Source organism: Gekko japonicus, unplaced genomic scaffold, assembly GCF_001447785.1.
Source record: "Gekko japonicus isolate JY-2015 unplaced genomic scaffold, Gekko_japonicus_V1.1 scaffold66, whole genome shotgun sequence".
Taxonomy (NCBI): Eukaryota; Metazoa; Chordata; class Lepidosauria; order Squamata; family Gekkonidae; genus Gekko; species Gekko japonicus.
In genome coordinates, this window is record NW_015163605.1 from 403,829 (window position 1) to 423,826 (window position 19,998).

The 19,998-nt window shown below is 43.8% G+C and overlaps 1 protein-coding gene across 1 annotated transcript in view; it reads right to left on the reverse strand.

The window, feature by feature from the left end:
- Nucleotides 1-19,998, reverse strand: part of RAPGEF4 (Rap guanine nucleotide exchange factor 4) — a 236,578-nt gene that overhangs the window by 191,236 nt on the left and 25,344 nt on the right. The window contains exons 2-3 of the mRNA XM_015407277.1: nt 17,080-17,222; nt 14,475-14,563 (exon numbers count right to left, since the gene is read on the reverse strand). Of these exons, the coding sequence (XP_015262763.1) occupies nt 14,475-14,563; nt 17,080-17,222 (232 nt within the window). The remainder of the gene's footprint in view (nt 1-14,474; nt 14,564-17,079; nt 17,223-19,998) is intronic.

Below are 19,998 nucleotides of genomic sequence, written 5' to 3' on the forward strand. Positions count from 1 at the left end.
AAGGGAATCCTCTATGTTTTCCCCTTTTATGGCCGTGGCCCCGCCCCCAGAGTGCCTGGCATCCTCCCATCACTTCCGGGTGACGTGCGTGTGGCGCGCGCATGCACCGGCCGCCTGCCGGGAGCCCCCCGCTCCCAGCGAAGATACACTTGGCAACCCTACTCAGAGGGCAGAACATTGTAGAAGAATTGAGACGGTTAAGGTTCCTATTAATTCACCCAGAGTTCTATAGAGCAAGAGGTTCAAAACAGAAAACAAAACATCATTAATCCAGGTAGTGAGCTGTGTTGGTCTGAAGCAGCAGAACAAATTTAGAGTCCAGTGGTACCTTTAAGACCAACAAAGGTTTATTCAAGGTATGGTGTGTAAGGTTCAAACTGATAGACAGGGAAATTAACATGTAACATGGTGGTTTTTAAGATATGCAAAGTCCAAAATAACAAGCTAAGGTTATAAGGTCAACAGCTCTAAAGCAATACATATGTCCAAATAGCAGATAAATGTCCAAAGGTGTCTTTTCTAATTGTGGGAAGCAAACCAAGAATCTCATTATCAAATATCATTGTGTAAAATAACACCGAAAAAGAGAAGGGAGGCTGAGTCCATAATACAAAGGGCCTAAAATTTCCGGAAAGAGGATTGATATTTGGAGTAAAAAAAAAAAAAAAAATTACTTCTAAGAGTGAGTTTTTGCCCCCTCAGTTCAAGTACACCATTTGGTTTCATAGACTTCAAACCCCCAGTTTCTTCCTGTTCTATATCTGTTAGACATCTACCAAGCTTGGGGGAAATCAAGAGTTTGTTGCCAATTAGGCCCCTTAACTTTCAAGGATCTCCTGCTGTTCCCAAGGGCTTATCTTCAGGGATTCTATCATCTATATGCCCTGAGCGCTTCTCTCCCTTCTCCAATCCCAGGAAGCAGCAGGGAATCTTGGGTGCCAGCAAACAGTCGGCCAAACAGTGCTCTAAAAATAAGATGCGTGGGGAACCTTGAAAGTGGTGCTTGTTTCCAAACCTTGCCACAGAAATCGTAAGAGGAGTGCAAAGTTCATATCACAAAGCCAATGAGGGCTTTCATGGCTGCCAAAATGGATGATTGCAGGGTTCTCTCCCCCCCCCGCCCCACAAAAACATGGAGCACACACATCCTAAATGTGAATATGAATCCTCCCCGATGGATTCCGTATCAAAGAGGCAACGTTTATGATCTTTAAAAAAAACAGTTTTTTTGGGGGGGATGATCACCTCTAACTCAAAAACTACTGTAAATTCTATAATGTTGTGCTAAAAGGGGGAGGGAATTTGGAGCAGTGTTCCCTCTAAGCTGAGTTAGTGTGAGCCAGCTCACAGTTTTTTAGCCTCCGGCTCACACATTTTTGTCTTCGCTCAGGAAGGATGGCTCCAGAGCAAACTAATCTAGGCAGCAGCCAAATCGCTCACTCACAACTTTAATGCCAGTAGCTCACGAAAGTAGAATTTTTGCTCACAAGTCTCCACAGCTTAGGGGGAGCATTGATTTGGAGGTGCTAATTTTGATATAAAGACAGTATGCTAGGAAAAGTTGAAGGCAGTAGGAAAAGAGGAAGATCGAACTGGGTAAACATGTGCTCGAGTCATGCTGTAGAAATCAGATTCCTAGACATCACAAATGGCTGTGCACTTGAACAGATGGTCACAGAGCCTACCAGAGGGGTAGTGACCTTTGTCTTGGTTCTGAGCAGTTATCAAGATCTGGTGAGAGATGTAGAGGTCACTACACCAGTTGGGAACAGTGACCGCAATGCTATTAAGTTCAGCATTCAGGTCAATGGAAAGTTACCCCTAAAGCCCTAAATGGCAACATTTGATTTCAAAAGGGGGAACTTTACAAAAATGAGGGAAATAGTAAAAGGAAATGGAAGGGGAAACACAAGAGAGTAAAATCCCTAGAGGATGCTTGGAAGCTGTTTAAAATCACACTCATTGAAGCCCACATAGAATGCATTCCACAGGTTCAGAAAGGAACTGCCAAGTCTAAAAGAAGGCCTGCATGGTTAACAACGCAAGTCAAGGAATCTATAAAAAGTAAAGAGGCTTCTTTTAAAAAGTGGAAAGTCTGCCCCAATGAATTGAACAGGAGGGACCACAGGCTCTGGCAAAAGAAATGTAAGTCACTAATTAGGAATGAAAAAAATATTGAGAAGGAGGCTGCTAAAAGCATCAAGACAAACAATAATATTTGTTTTAATCTCTCCAGAGCAGGAAACCAGCCAGAGAAGCAGTGGGGCCTTTGGATAACAAAGGAATAAAGGGATTGCTAAAGGGGAGATGGCGGAAAAGCTCATCATGACGTCACGCACACATCATGCGCTCCCCCACACACACACACGGAAAATCCCTCCCCTTCCCCTGCCGCCTGCTCAATCCGACCTTGCAACCCTATTATACCCCAACTGTCCACAATCAAATAAAAAGGGGGACACTAAAGATTGGTAGCGTGCAGGGGTTATTTCGTAGAAAAAGAGGTGCAGGAGCTCATTAGCATAACTCATTAGCATAACTTATTTGCATATGCCACACACCCCTGACATCACCGGAAGTGTGTCAGAAAGCAACACCCACTGCTCAGGCTCCACTGGACTGTTTTGGATTGCTAGCTATTGGGGGGTGGGAACGTGCAGATCTGTCCTCGCAGAGGAGGGAGAGCTTGTACCTGAATAAAACCTGGTCTTAAAGGTACCACTGGACTGTTTTGGACCAGGGGGCCGGGGGGAGCTCTGCAACTTACCTGGCTCCTTCTTGCTCTGGCTGAAGGCTGCTGGGAGCAGGGGGTTGGGCTTGTTGCATGTGCCCGCCCCCTGGGCTCTTTACTGCCAGAGCTCCACTCCTGTGCGTTCCTGCAGGAAATGACCCCTGGTAGCGTGTCAGCTATGTGCTCCCCAAAAGTCTCTTATTTGGAAACCTGCTAGGCTATCTATGGCTGTACTTATATGTCAAGTAAATAGAGATCAGGTTTATTAGATTTTTGACTTTAACAGACAAGACACAGATGGAGATAAACAACAAAGGTTGATTTAACAGAAAATAAAGTGTTTAATAAGGTAAATATGATGTGTGGATAACTTAGATATATTAAGTAAAGCTGGCTCTCAAACAGAGTAAATAACCCCTGAGGGGAAACTTGCTTCCCCTTTTCTCTGGACAGGTTACCTCAGCAGGCTCAAGGCGGTTCTTTCCTCTCACAGAGCACCTTACCACAGAATTTACACTACACACACCAGTTAGGAATGACAGACCCTTAACAGGATACTTATTTGTCATACAAAAACAAGCTTTCTTCCCTAAGCTGACCCCCAAACCCTAACTAAAAAGCTAAAGAAAAGCCTGGATAAGTTGACACTCCTTTCCAAGAGCCATGAATTCCCGATCCAAAAGTTTTTGTTTTTTTAAAAAAAGAGTTCTTCACCCTTCTTATAAGCGGGGGCTGGGTCCCTCCCTCCCAACTAGTGGAGTTCCAGGGGCTCTCTGACTGGCTGACAATCACTTGGATTTGCATGAGGCCTAAATCACGAGGATTGGTTCAGAGCCCTGGGGGAGATGGTGGGACTTTTAAGGATGATTGTTACAGCCCACCAACTGGGACACAAAGAGCCAAGGTTCCCACCGGTGTCGCCTCCCAACAACAGGTATTTAGATATTTATAGCCTCCAAACACATAGTGTCCATTAAGTCATCATGATTTATGGTGCTCTCCATGAATTTGTATCAACCTTAAAGTCATCTAGGCAAGCGGCCACCACTATATCCTGTGGCTGCAAGTGCCACAAATCATGCCTTGTATGAAGAAGTATTTTCGTTTGTCCTGGATTTACTGCCCGTCAACTTAACTGTGTGCACCCTGAATAGCCCAGGATATCCCGATCTTGTCAGATCTCGGAAGCTAAGCAGGGTCAGCCCTGGCTAGTATTTGGATGGGGGACACCTCCAAGGACTACCAGGGTCATGACGCAGAGGCAGGCAATGGCAAACAGCCTCTGAATGCCTCTTGCCTTGAAAGCCGTATGGGGTCACTATAAGCCAGCTATGATTTGATGGCACTTTCCACCACCACCAAATTCTAGTACTACAAGAAGCGGCGACCCGCAATACTCACGGGGGGGGAGAGCTCCACGCAGAGGAGGAAGCTGCTGCAGGTAAGCCTTCTCCCCCGCCCCTGCCTGGCCCCAACAGTGAGGCCCACCAAACCTCCCCCGCTCCCCCACAGCGATGGTGACAAGGCCTGAGCTCGGCCCGCCAAGCCTTCTCCCTCCCCCCTCCCCTTGCAGTGGCGAGGCCTGGCCAGACCGCCAAGCTTTCCCCCACGGCGGCAATGAGGGCTGAGCGGCTCACAGCTGCCGGCCCGCCAAGCCTTCAACCTCCCCCCAAAGTGGCAGCGAGGCAGTTCTCAGAGCGTTCTATGTGCATGCGCAGGGAACGCTCTTTTACTTTTGGAGGGATTTAAGTATCCCCCCTATGTTTTTTTCAACTTTTCAGATTTTTCTGCACATCTGGGGATTGCCCCAAATGTGCAGGAAAATCTCTGCCCCCTAGGTGCCCCCGATGTGTGGATTTAGATATCCACATGCAGGGGGCACCTTGGCTATTAGATATATAGATAGGAGATGAGGGAGACAAGTACTTCCTCCATGCCCTGCATTATTCTACAAGCTTCTCTCATCTCTTCCCTTACAGTGGACTTCGAAGCACAGTTATTGAAGCAAAGTTAGTGAAGTCAATGGGCTTAGAAGAGTGGAATTCAACTTCAGACTGCATCAAGTCCTTTTTTAAACAATAAAAAGCCCACCACCATTTCAGCCTTTTCTAAGGATGGAAGTTGCATTTTATCATTTTAGTTCTGCTTTCTTTCTAGTGGTATGATATTTCCGAGATGGGGCAACCAGAACCATACACAGTATTTCAGCTAACACACAGAGTTCCATAAAGGCATTATGACACTGGCTGTTTTATTTTTTAATCCTTTTACTAATAACCCCTAGGACAGAACTTGCATTAAAAAAAAAACGAGCTACATAATAATCCTGAATACCTGGCCTATCCCGACTCATTTATTGCTTTCTTTCCTGGGTCGCGGGGTCACAAATTCCTTGAAGTGTACATGAGAATGAAGGAAAAAATCTACAAAAAATTGATATTCTACAAGTAAGAAAAGTTACTTGAACGTTACGCCTCTTTGTTCCCAGCAAGCTATGTCCCTTAACTAACGCATAAAGGCAATGCTACATTTTTATGAGAAAGGAAACCTTTTTTTAAAAGGAACAAAGATTTCTTCTTCTTTTTTCAGAAAAAGAAAAACACAGCTCTGGAATAAGGAGCTTCCTCGACTGCCTTTAAGATTTCTACCTCTCTGTTGTGAAAAACAGAAATAGGATGTGGTTCAGCATCTGAGACTCAAACAACAACCACCCGTAACCTGATTTTATAATATTGTGTCCCTGTAATATAGGAGGCAGGGAGGAGTGATCGAAAGCCACCGTCATGGTGATGATTAGATTCCCTCTGGCTTATCTCTCCAGGGGTGGAATTTTACCTCCTGAAGAAAGATGGTCCTCGGGGAGAAGGCCACCACATCCATTCAGTCATAATGCAAAAAGGCATCATGGTGAAACAGACTTATGCAACAGAGCACTTTGTAGACTGGGAACAGAGTTGCCCCTTTTGTGAAAATGTTAAGACAATATTCTCTCCCCCCCCCCCTTTATTGCATTGTTTGTTAGATATACTGGCTTTATTTCAGTCTTCTCTAACAGTATGACCCAGCTGAAGTGCACAGTTTATTATCATTGTCATTGCTGTATTCCACTCTAGCAGGCCTGGATAGGACCACAATAGAAGGCACATTACTTTTTTAAAAAAGAAGTCACATAAAGATATATTTATTTAGTACATTTTCGCCCCACCCTTCTTACAAGGATCTCAGGGCAGCGTACGCTGGTCTCCCTTCCTCCATTCTACCTTCACAATCACCCTGGGAAGTAGATCAGGATAAGAGAGAGCAGCTGGGCCCAAGGTCACCTTGTGAGCGACCCTGGCAGTGGGGATTTGAAAATGGGTCTGCCAGATATTAGTCCTATACTCTAACCACTACACCAAACTGGCTTTCAAAAACATAACAGTAAGGGTCACTGATATCTTCCTTGAGAGCCAGTTTGGTGTAGTGGTTAAGTGTGCGGACTCTAATCTGGGAGAACCGGGTTTGATTCCCCACTCCTCCACTTGCACCTGCTGATGTGACCTTGGGTCAGTCACAAGCTCTGGCACAGCTGTCCTTGAAAAAGAGCAGTTTGTGTCAGAGTTCCCTCAGCCCCACCAACCTCACTGGGTGTCTGTTGTGGGGAGGGGAAGGGAGAGGAGTTTGTAAGCCACTCTGAGACTCCAAGGGAAGGGCGGGGTATAAATCCAATCTCCTCCTCCTCCTCCTCCTCCTCCTCTTCTTGACCTGTTGATTCTTTTCTTATAGTATGGTGTAGTGGTTAAAAGCAGCTGACTCTAATCTGGAGAACTAGGTCTGATTCCCCACTCCTTCACATGCAGCCAGCTGGGTGACCTTGGGTCAGTCACAGTTCTCTCAGAGCTGTTCTCTCAAGAGCAGTCCTTGAAAGAGCTCTCTCGGTGTCTGTTGTGGGGAGAGGAAGAGAAGGTGATTGTAATCCACTCTGAGACTCCGAGTGAAGGGTGGGGTATAAATCCAATTATTCTTCTACAAAACATTACAGCACTTACTGCATCTGAAGCAGAAGGCTTTACACCGCAAAGCTTAGGCTGGAATAAAATGTAGTTAGTCTTTAAGGTTCTGATAGATAACCATAGCAATTCAGTAAACTGATTTCATATATATATGAATATGTCTGAAAGGATGTTTTAGTCTATACTATAGTGTGAAAAAGGGAAAAAAAATCTTACACATTCTAGCACTGCCCTCTTGTGGCCAGCCGCCATATTGCAGACAGTAATTCTATCAAGCGTTTTTTCACAGACAGCTTAATATCGTGATTTTTAAACCTGTCCTGTAAATATTCTATTTATTCCTTAATACTATTACCAGCATTGTTAAGGCCTGCTCTGAAGGGAGGGCGGGGTATAAATTTGACAATAAATAAAATAAAATAAATTAATTAAAGAAATAACATGTATGTCTTCTCCAGTTGAAAATATTAAATATATAAAATGCCAGTTCAGAAAAAAGTTTGTGCCAAGTCCTGCCTAGAGTTGCATACTGGCCCAAGAGTCAGTTAAAACGCACCTGGTTCAATGCCACTTTGTTCCGCCTTCTGCTCATTCAGCCGCTCTTCTCAAACAAATTAGTCAGAAATAGCTCAGCAAAAGCTCAGGCTGTTAAGCCAGGTATTCCACCTGAAGCAGGTTAACTCTTTTAACTTTAGCTGCTTGAAACTTGGCTTCCTTCTTTGTTATTTACAAATGGAGAGTTATTTACAAAAAGAGACTAGCTTGGCTAGTAGTCTTTTGTCAGTTCAGAAACATTGGCTCAGGCTTGGAACAAGCAGAAATTATGGAAGATCTCTGAGGAAAGAGGTCAAGCTGACGGTAGCTTCAAAGAGTGAGACAAGAAAGATGGGAGGTTGTCACAGGTGTTGATCAGACCATTAGGCCTAGCAGTTTCAAGGCCAGAAGAATCCAGGAGGGAGTTAGGCTTACACGTTCCATCTCATTTGAGCTGCATTGGCTTCCAGGGGAGCACCGGATCAGGTTTAAGGTTCTGGTTCTGCCCTTCAAAGACCTTAGCAGTCAGAGACCTACGTGTCTTTGGGACCGCCTCTCCCAGTATGCCCCGGCCCTGGAAGAGCATTACATTCAGGAAATAAGGACTTCCTGGTGGTCCCCTGCCCGAGGGAAGTCGAGCTATCCTTGACCAGGGCCAGGGTTTTTTCAGCCCTGGCCCCTGCCTGGTGGAATGCTCTGTTGGAAGACATCCGTGCCCTGCGGAAGTTGTTACCATTCCATGGGGCATGCCTGGCAGAGATGTTCCGCCGGGCCTTCGATTGAGGACAGCGACAGGGGCATCCTTTGGCACTCTTACCTAAGTCCCCATCCCTCGTAACCCCTCCTCCTAGGGAGGTTGGGGAGTTGGAATCCTTTCCAGAGAGCCAGTTTGGTGTAGTGGTTAAGTGTGCAGACTCTAATCTGGGAGAATCAGGTTTGATTTCCCACTCCTTCACTTGAAGCTGCTGGATGACCTTGGGCAAGCCATAGTTCTGTCAGAGCTGTCCTTGAAAGGGCAGTTCTTGAAAGAGTTCTCTCAGCCTCACCTACCTCACAGGGTGTCTGTGGTGGGGAGGGGAAGGGAAAAGAGTTTTTAAGTGTTATGTATTGTGTTAATACTTACAGTTAAGTTGCCTGAGCCTCAGTCATAGCTCCATAGAGGCCTGGTATCCTAAAATGCACGTTCTGATTGGCTACTTTGCACGGTGGGCCAATAAGTGCTTAGGGATGGTTTTGGAGGGAGCAACAACCATTGGTCGTTATCTACAAGTTATGATTGGTGTTTAACATCCTAGGGGGCGTGGTTGTATAGGCCCAAAGAGTATAAATTGAGCTCGCTTCTGTGGTGTTGTGGTTGTTGATTTTTCTGGTTAATAAAGCTGAATCACTTGTTTAAGAGCTGCCTGAAGGTTGATATTTTATATTAAGCCACTCTGAGACTCCGAGTGAAGGGCGGGGTATAAATATAATCTCTTCTTCTTCTCTTCTTCTTCTTTTTCCGCCATCTTACATATGCTGCGTTTTTGCCATCTCGTCTATGCTGTTTTATGTATTGGTATTTATCGGGCTGCTTTAATTGAGTTTTAATCTGTGATATGTATATTATTTTGTTGTAAGATGCCCTGAGCCCTACTTGTAGGGACGGGTGGCCTAGCAAATCTAATTTAATAAATAAATGAATAAAATGACCCATGGGTGGGGGAAGGTGGTTGCTTAATTACGCCCGGCACAGCTGTGGGGTGCAGGGCCTCATGATGGCAACTCATCTAATTGGTTGGGTCACTTGATTGGTCAAGTTACATCATTGACCATTGATTGGTCCACTAGAATCATAACCACATGAGTCCTTGGACATAAAGGACAGATCTTATGAAACATCTGGATCCCTTTGGCTGGATTACATCTGGATCCCTTTGGCTGGATTACATCTAACTTTCTTGATTCACGGTGGCCTATGTTGGCTGAAACACTCTTCTTTTGGACTTTGAAACTCTGTTGGGCTCAGTCTTACCAATTAATATCTGGATTTAGACCCAGTGCTTTTAAATGTGCTTAGATATTTAGTTTTATTATATTATCTGCACTGTCCACTGCTCCTGTACTGTATATTCCTGCACATTCTTTTAGTAAACCACTTTGATTATATCCCATGGTGTTCTTGGGTTTTGAGATTTCAGTCTGAATCGAGTACTGAGTCTGAATCCATACTGGCTACAGCTACCAGAATAACTGTTTTCTGGAACTCATCATGTAAGCATCCTTCCTTGCAGGGCTGACTTCTTGATCCTAGACCCAGGAGTAGAAACTTACGTCTCCTGGTCTCTGGCTGGCAGGTTAGTTAAGGGTAGGATTTGTCTTTGACCAACCTGTCCCCGTTAAGAAAGCTTTTACTAGTCCTTGACAAGAGCAGGGCTGTTCAAAGGATGTATATTTTAAAATGCTAGCAACAAAGTAGAGAGCCAAATTTTGAAGAGAAAAACCTAACAAAGGTTGAAGGGTTAAACCTCTTCTTTCTCCCACGTATGGTCCCAGAGCAAACTGAGGCTGCACGAGCTTGCCAGTTGTGTTTTCCAGCCATGACTAGACACATGATCTTTGGCTTCTCAGCCTGAGCCTTGAGCCACAGTTTGTGCCACTCTGTCAAAATTTAAATTGTAGAGCCTTTGGGACAATGACCTTTTACCAATATTGTTCTGTAAAACAGTATGCATATTGACAATACTAAAGAAAAGAATAAAATAAAATAGATACGTCCAATTAATACAGCTGAACTTAAAATGTAAAAAAAAAATCAGTAACACCCTTATTTGTTTTTTTACCCATTAGTCAAATGTCCCATGGCTATTTATAGCCCACCTTTCTGCTAGGTATATCAAGTACCCAAGGCAACTAAAAAATGTAAATAAGAATAAAATCGAATAATAAATCCACACAAAATCTAACAGCACTCTGTTGCTTCCTAAACAATAGCATGTAATATATCTGGACTTCATGTCAAAACAAAGTCTCTGGGGCTAGATTGTTCTGACCCTGTTTGTTCTAGAGTTCAACCCATCTGTTCCTAGTTGCCCAGTTGCAGCCTGGATTGATCGCTTGAACTATCTTGGGAAATCAAAGCAGGCGTTGAGTCTGAAGTTCAGGCTTCCCCGGTAGAGGCAATGTGCTTTCTGTCTACTTACCGGAGTCCCACCTTCTTTATTATCTGATTATTTCACTAGAGAACTGAAAGCAATACATAAATATAATAAACGAACAAACACAAAGACCTGTTTTCAATCAGCCTTTGTAACCCGTTTTAGCTGCTGGTTACTAACAGGGTTTTTTGTGTCCTTTCAGACACAACCAGTTTGGCTCCTGGCTGCTAATGGATTTTATTTAACTTTTCAAACAGAGCCGCTTGTGTCCCGTTCGCAAAGTTGGGCTGAGCTGGGATGTTTTTTGGGTTTTTTTAAACTCCTTTCTTCCATTTTCAGATGTTGTCTGTGCTTCTGAATCGCTACAGTGTGGTGTTTGAAATGTCTGTGGCACTTCTGAAAGTGCCGCCTTTTTCCCACCCTTTTTTGGAACGTTCTAACACTCTGCAAAAAAAGGAGGGGGGAAAGCAATGCAGCTTGAAAAGGGCAGAGTGCTTGAGACCCAGTGCATAAACTGATTTAAAAATACTGTCTGAAACCTCCGACCCCATGTCACTTTACATGAAATCGGGCCAGCAACAGATTTAAACGGTTTAAAACAACAATGTGAAGAGGGCAATGTGGAGTCAGCGGCTTTTAAAACAGCCTCGCATGTGGAGCGGGGCTGCACAGAAAGCGCTTGGGAGCCAGTTGTGCAAAGATGCTGTTTTTTAAAAAAATGCAAATAATGTTTTTTTAAAAAGATTATTCCAGTGGACAAACTCACGTTAGGAATAATTATTTTAAAAACTAAGTTTGTTTTTAAAATTTAGTACATTTTTATCTGACACTTCCTACCAGGATCTCACGCTGGTGGACATCAGTCTCTCCCTCACCCCCATTTTAACCACACACCGACCCTGCGAGATATGCTAGGCTGAGAGGAGTGTGTGACTGGCCCAAGGTCACCCAGCAATCTTCACGGATGAATGGGGATTTGAATGTGGATCTTTGAGGTCCTAGTCCAACTCTCTAACCACTACACGACCACCAAAGTTCATAGAACACTGTCTCCGTTATTATTCCCATTGTGATTACTAAAAGTCACAAATTTAGCGCCTTCCTTCTGAAAGTCATGAACCTTTGTTCTGGTAAAACGTACTTTTAACATTTCCTAAACTTATGGTATCTAGGCCTCCACTACTCATATGTTTCATATAAATAAGTAGGGTATCATTTTGAGCCTGATGTAGGAGCCTAATCTTTTATGCTCTTCACCGCCAGTTAAGAGCGTGGAATCTAATCTGGGAGAACCAGGTATGATTCCCCACTCACACACGCAACCCCAATCCAAATTGGTGGTGGGGGGATTCCCCACTCCTCCACATGTAGCTGCTGGTGTGACTTTGGGTCAGTCATAAGTTCTTTCAGAGCTGTTCTCTCAAGGGTAGTTCTCAAGAGACCTCTCTCAGCCCCACCTACCTCACAGGGTATCTGCTGTGGGGGGGGGGAGGAGATTGTAAGCCGCACTGAGACTTCTTCGGGTATTGAAGGGTGAGGTATAACTCCAATCTCCTTCTCCTCCTCTTCTTCTTCATGGCCCAGCCATTATCAGGAAGAGAAATGCTGGAATGTGTCAACTGGATCCTCCACTCTTATCCACTTACTCTACAGCTGCTGAATCCACAGCAACATCTCACAGAAATCTGCCAATGACACCAAATTGGGTGGGATAGTGAACACTCCAGAAGATAGGGATGAAATACAATCAGACTTGTATACGTCAGGCAAATGGACAGATGTGAACAAGATGTGACTTAATAGTGATGTGCAGCGTTCCCTCTAAGCTGAGTTAGTGTGAGCTAGCTCACAGTTTTTTAGCCTCCGGTTCACACATTTTTGTCTTAGCTCAGGAAGGATGGCTCCAGAGCAAACTAATTTATGCAGTATCCAAATCGTACGCTCGCACCTTTAATGCCAGTAGCTCACTAAGTTGAATTTTTGCTCACAAGACTCCACAGCTTAGAGGGAGCATTGGTGATGTGTCAGGTTTTATATCTGGGTAGTAAAAATGTTATACACACATACCAGATGGGGGATACTCTTCTGGACAACAGCGTGAAAACAGAATCTTGGTGGACTGCAAATTGAGCATGAGTAGCCAGTGTGATGCAGCAGCAAAGAAGGCAAACATGATATGAGGGTATATCAACAAAGGCATAAGTTCTGGGACATGAGATGTGATAGTGCCACTGTATACTGCACTGGTCAGACCTCACTTGGAGTACTGTGTCCAGTTCTGGAGGCCTTTTTATAGGAAGAACATAGAAACTTTAGAGTGGATGCCGAGAAGTGTGATGAGGATGATTAGGGGTTTGAAGACTAAGCCTTACAAAGGAAGGCTGAAAGAACTGAGGATGCTCAACCTGGAGAAGAGGAGGTTGATGCAGCAGCAAAGAAGGCAAACATGATATTAGGGTATATCAACAAAGGCATAAGTTCTGGGACATGAGATGTGATAGTGCCACTGTATACTGCACTGGTCAGACCTCACTTGGAGTACTGTGTCCAGTTCTGGAGGCCTTTTTATAGGAAGAACATAGAAACTTTAGAGTGGATGCCGAGAAGTGTGATGAGGATGATTAGGGGTTTGGAGACTAAGCCTTACAAAGGAAGGCTGAAGGAACTGAGGATGCTCAGCCTGGAGAAGAGGAGGCTGGGGAGGATATGATTATTCTTTTTAAGTATTTGAAGGGCAGTCATTTAGAGCAAAATGAGCAAACTTCAGAGGACAGCGGAAGACAGGAGGGCCTGGCGGGATCTAGTCCATGGGGTCGCGAAGAGTCGGACTCGACTGTGCGACTGAACAACAACAACATTTAGAGGATCAGGGGCCATGGTGGCTCAGTGGTTAAGATGCTGAACTGCAGACTGGAAGGTTGGTAGTTCGGCAGTTCGAGACCTGAGTGCTGCGTGACGGAGTGAGCTCCGTCTCTGGTCCCAGCTCCCACCAACCTAGCAGTTCGAAAGCAAGAAATTGCAAGTTGATAAATAGGTACCACTTCAGTGTTCCGTGTGCCTTGGCATCTAGTCATGCCGGCCACATGACCATGGAAACATCTTCGGACAGTGCTGGCTCTTCGGCTTGGAAATGGAGATGAGCACTGCCCCCTAGAATTGGATTCGAAAGGCTTTCGAGCAAGGGAAACCTTTACCTTTTACATTTAGAGGGGAGAAGGTGGCATGGTATAGCTCTATCTCTTCAGATCTCAGAAAATAAGCGGGGTTGGTACTTGGATGGGAGATAGCCAAGGAAGACTCCGCAGAGGAAGGGAATGGCAAACCACCTCTCTTCTTCTCACTTGCCTTGAAAGCCCCTTGCCGGGGTCGGCGGTTTAGGGATGGAATCGGTCGCCCAGGAATGCTGTGTGTTCTCCCTCCTTGGAGGCATTTAAGTGGAGGTTGGATGATTATTTATCAGGGGTGCTGGTCATCCTGCCTATTGCAGGGGGGTTGGACTGAGTGGTCTTTTAGGCCCCCTTCGACTTTTGATTTAAGAATCAGAAGATAATATGTTTTGTGTTTTCTGGTTATCCCCAACTCCAGCTTTGGGGCTCTTCATAAGTTATACTTTTCCTACATTTGTACAGTCCGATCTGTGGCAAACACAGTTGCACTGCCCTTTGTATATGGTATTATGTATGCTATTTCCTACATGGAGATAATGGGAGGGGCTGCAATATTTAGAGACAGGGACGTCTCACTTTTGAACATCAGTGGTTTTGGTACTTCCTAAACCCCTTTCCTCCAGGTCCATTAAGGCATTCACTGCTAGGAGAAGTGGTGGGTCCGGGGATCTTTATTTTACTGCCTGACCCCCCCCCTCCCCCAAAAAAGTTGGACTCAAGTTCCCTGTGCTAAAAACCTCTAGCAAAGTATTTTATTTTGAGAGAGCTTTACACTGCTATCACAAGGGTACGAGAACTGATCATTCTAGTCAGTTCTCTTGCAAACATCTATGGGTCGAAAAGCAGACCACACCGACAAAACTTTGCAGCCGTTTCACAGATCTCCCTTTGAGTCATTCTAGAGACAAAATTTTACCTGGTGGTTGCTTGTATCAGAAACTTTCACATCCAAAGATCCTGCCAGAACAGCATACCAATTTGTTCCAATATCACCTTGACGAAACACTGCATAAAAAAGGAAGAAGCATTTCACCACAACTGCTGTAAAGCTGACCAGTTATTACTATATACGTCCAATGGGGGCATATCCACACCACAGGGGTCAAGTTGTTTAATAATTATTCCCCTTCCCCAAGAAAGTCTGGGGTCAGTAGTTGTATAAGAGTGGGGTAGCAGTAAGGGCTAACTAGCACAACTTTTACCAAACAGATAGATTCAGGTGGTGTAGCCGTGTTGGTCTGAAGCAACAGAACAAAGTTTGAGACCATTTCAATTAGATGTTTTCATCACACATTATGCATTCAATGGCAGCTTATTGAATACATTACAGTCTGGAAGCAATTTTTATTCACGCCAGTTTGGCCAGGGATCCTGGAGGTCTTTTGTCATCTTCTGGGCATGGAACAGGGTTCACTGGGGGTATGGGGAGAAGGTATTTGTGAATTCCTCGCATTGTGCAGGGGGTTGGACTAGATGACTCTGGAAATCCCTTCCAACTCTATGATTCTATTATTCTAAATACTACTTAGTGCTGCTGGGTTTGAAACTGAATTTTTCCTTGGATGTTTTAATATGAGGGTTGGGGGGGGGTTAGTATTTTTTCCCTCTGATTTCAAAGTTTATTTGAGTGGGAAAGAAAAATGACAGTCCTTAAATAACCAAAAGAATATATTTCCTCTCTACACCAAAACATCTACCATTTGCTCAGCCTTTTGGACCCTCCTCTAACCTTCTATGATGCCTCATTAGTGGCATGGAAGGCACACTAGAAGGACCAGGAACTGCACCATGAAAACACCCCATAAGGGAAGAGAAGGAAATCATGTCACTCAATGCAACAGGAATCCCCCCTGCTATGAAGATATCAGAGCCAGTTTCAGCGGAATGTAAATCATTCATCACTTATTTATTTAAAGTGTTTATATGCTTGCCTTTCTCCTGAGCATCTCAGGACCCAAGCTGAATAAGAACATTTGACGACCTGCCACTAAACCTGTGAAGCACCTCCACTGAAGGGTATTTTTGAAGGAGACACCAGGTGATGTGAAAAAAAGAGTTTTTAAGTCACAACCCAGAGACCTGTCCCGACTCTTAAACAATCTTACAACTGTGGCCTTCCACACCCACTGCCCACCAATGCTCCCTCTAAGCTGTGGAGTCTTGTGAGCAAAAATTCTACTCGGTGAGCTACCGCCATTAAAGTTGTGAGCGAGCGATTTGGCTACTGCATAAATTAGTTTGCTCTGGAGCCATCCTTCCTGAGCTAAGACAAAAAATGTGCCAGCTGGAGGCTAAAAAACTGAGCTAGGTCACACTAACTCAGCTAAGAGGGAACACTGCTGCCCACCATTATTTCCCATTTACTATGCAGCAGTACAAGAATCCTTCCTTGCCCTGCATCTTAGAAGGGAAGAAACTGGGGGTCCTGGACCAAGAGATGCTGGGTTAGCTTCATAATACACAGCCCTTGTGACAGTTAAGACAGGACAGCTCTCCATGTTGCAACGAGGACTATACGCAAAATCTCCACCTGCAACAGACACTTTACACACACTCATCAACAGATATTTATGGTCTATCCAGCCTTGATATGACAGTCCCATGATTCTAACTCTGTCTTGCTTTCTCTTGTTTTCTAGGCAAAGGTAAAGGATGGGAGGATGTTCACAATATTTAGAAAGTACTGCAAATACGGCAGCGAAGGCAGAGACTGCCGCTGTCAGAGGCAGACACCGTATCTTCCCATGTCTTATGACCTGCTAGAGTACCATCTCAGCCAGACCACAACAGCTTCTCTCTACCTCTCTTCCATATGTATTACCAGACCCCAGTGCAAAAATTCTGAAGACTGTTCTAACAACTGGGTTGGATCCAGTCCACATAAGGATCCCACCAGTTTTCACCTCCCCACAGCAGCCACCTCCAATCCTGGGAAAGTTTATTCCCGTGGCTGCTGGACCCATGTGGAATAAAAGACAGGCATGTCAGGGGGCAACAGTAAGGAGGGATAAAGGAGGTGAGATGGTGCCCTTCTTCCTCTGCATCTCTGGAGTTCCACTGATAAAAGAAGAAGGAAGGAACACAACCCGTTCCCCTCCCTACTGCAGCCTCCCAAACCACATGTTTATTACTCCACATGGGTCCTGCAACCACCAGAATAAATATTTCTGGGGCTGGAAATAGCCGCTGAGTGGGACAGACAGCCGGGAAGAACAGCAGCTATCGGGCACCTTCTGCTGACAGTTCACAGGATCCAACCCACTGTGATGTAGCCTTTACATAAAGCTGAGAGATTTCCTATTAATAGGAAGAGGGTCAGTGAAGCACTTTGTGGAACTAAGTAGACGAGGCTCACATGACAGATCATTTTGAAGCTAAACTAACCGGAGCATTATTGCTCAGTGTATGTATCTTCAAAAAAGAACGCTCAAGGCCACCGACTTTCAGAATCTGAGGACTCTGATCTGAAGCCTGGTTAACTCTTATAGACTCTCGCTCATCCATGAAGAGAGACATCTTACGTGTAATTCCCTTTTCCAAGTTCTCGTAATAGCCACAGAGACATATTTGCTGGAGAAGGTTCGGATGAAATTTCTCGAAAGCTTTCACTTCTTTTAGCCGGGTAAAAATAATGTCTACATCTTCGCTGGAACGCTCCAAAGGCCTGAAAGAGCAGAAGAGAGAGAGAGGTTACCTGTTTACCAAAAGAGAGAGAGAGCACCAAATATATTATTTTGAATGCTTGGTTCACCTTATCCCAAAGGCTATGGAAGGGTTACCCTTAAAATCAATTTTTTTAAAAAAAAATGTCAAGAGTAAAAATTCCACCAAGCCAAATTAAAATCTCAGTTCTAATAACATCATCCTGATAGTGACAAATACCAGTCTAAGTTTTATTTATTTAGTACATTTTCATACGTACGCTTAAATTTATCAATAAACATCTGTAACTAGAAATATTTTACAGAGGGGTAGCAATTCTCCCAGTGAAGAAGAGAAGAACAAGAAGAGACTGGATTTATACCCTGCCCTTCACTACCCGAAGGAGTCTCAGAGCGGCTTACAATTCCCTTCCCCTCCCCACAACAGAGAGCTCTTTCGAGGACTGCTCATGAGAGAACAGCTCTATGAGAACTTGTGACTGACCCAAGGTCACACCAGCAGCTGCATGTGGAGGAGTAGGGAATCAAACCTGGTTCACTCAGATTAGAGTCTGTGCTCTTAAACACTACACCAAACTGGCAGACTGCTGTGTGACAAATTGCAAAACACCAAAGAAAGGGCCAGCATACCAGAAGGCCTGCTTACTCACATACAAACCTACTCAACCAGTGAAATCATTGTTGGAGGCCCAGTTTTTGGTACCTCCATAATCTTGAGGTTAGGTTGGTGGCAATCCAAAAAAGAGCCATCTCAGTCGAGGCACCAAAATTATGGAATACCCAAGCCAGGATGATTCATTTGTCCTCCTCTATCACCATCTTCACCAGTGGGTGAAGACTTTTGTGTTTATCTGTATGTATCTGTGTTGGTGTTTTGCCAAATTATGTTTTGTATCCTCAAACTGCAGTGCTTTTTTGCTTGGCAAAAGTAGATGCATCAAGTACAATATGGATGAGGAAAACTGGGTAGACCCAGTCATAGAACTGACCCCTAAATGAAAAACTACGGTAGCCTTACCATTAAATTACATGAAGCAATTGTTCTGAGCAAAACATTCCAGAGGGGGGCACCATTTACCAGTCTCCAACTGCCCATTCTCTTTGTGGCTAAAAACAATGAACTCTGGGAAATCAAGACTCTGGACAAGATTTCCAGACAATTAAAAAGCCTGGATAATCTAGGAAATTGTATATAATTATATATACAATTTCCTAGAAAAATGGTTTCCATTCTTACCCAATATAGACTCAATGAAAACCTACTATAAAAGAATTTTTAGACATAATTTTATTTGTGTATTATAGAAAAGAAGAAACATTAGTAGACCTTTACACAAACGATGTGATTTATGGCAATGAACAATAATATAGCAGCTAAAAAATATAATACAGTTTATCTCTCTGCCCCCCATGTGGCAGGAGATCTGTGTATTTGAAATGTAGTTCCTATTCTGTTTTATTGAGACCCTTTACTGCAACATCTGCCAAGCAATGAGTCTCTAACACACTAACATTGCATGCCTAGCGGCTGAAGGCATCATGGGTGGAATTCTAACTCGAAAGGAAGGTAGCTCTCCCATACATGATACATGGCCAATGATATAAACTACCATAATCCAGACTCATACAATATGCCACAAGAACAAAACTAGAACTAGATACAGGTAGAGAACCAATGACTCTGTATATTTAATGATGCATATGTGTATAAATTATCTTTTGATTAAAATAAAATACTGAAATTTAAATTTCTAAATATTTCTGTTGTTTTCTATTAACCTAACACAACTAAAAAAATAAATGCTGAGATCCCATGGCAAGTACAGTACTCAATGAGATCGAAATGAACTGAACTGAAGTGAAGCACTGCACATATACAACGTCACCAGGTAAGGTCTTCTTGCCCACCAGCATTGCAATAAAACCAGGCCAAAGCTTGCGCTAGTGAAGAGAACACCTGAGGAGAAAGAACTAACATAGCCTCAGATACAGTTTGTGTTGGGTCATGTGGGATTAATAAGGTGTTCGCTAGTATCTCAGCTCAACTTGGATGGCTCAGGTGAAGAAGGGAAAAGCCAGGATGAAAATACCTTCCTTAGTAACGTGGGTGAAAGAAAACAAACATTCTTTGGTGCTGAATTCTTTTTGTTCCATAAGAAAATAGCCTCTTGTTTGTAACACTGTGGAGATCATTTTACTTCAGACTACAGACCTTTTTTTTTCATGCTCATCTATTTTACGAAAAACTGTGGCCTCTTTTTTCATTTTTTTTTCAGTTTAGACTCTGCAGTGAGATATTAATTTTCTTGTCATAGTTCTTCCAAGAAGATTAGGAGATGCAGGTGGAAAAAAGGGGAAGGGGATTAAAAGCTATTTCTAAAAGAGCCCTGCTGAAATTATGTTGGCATTTGGAGCATTACCTCATCAAATGGACAGTAGTGAGCTAATTAAATAACATATAGTCAATCCTCCTTGAGCTGTACTGTGTCACATTACTTACGAGAGATCAAACTATTGAGTGATTCCCCCTTATTTAAAAAAAAGACCCTTCGTTGTCATAGAAAGCAGTATTGTCTGATAAAGGGGTCTTAACTTCCTAGCATCTAGCTCTCTGTAACATTTTCTTCTATCCCACCCTTCCTCCAACAAGGACATCAAGGTACTTATGGTTCTCCTTTCCTCCCTGATTAGAATACTACAAGTGGAGACCCGCAAGAAACTTACCGGATGGTTATCCTATTCCTCACGCCTTTGCTTCCTCCTGTCTCCCCCTACCTC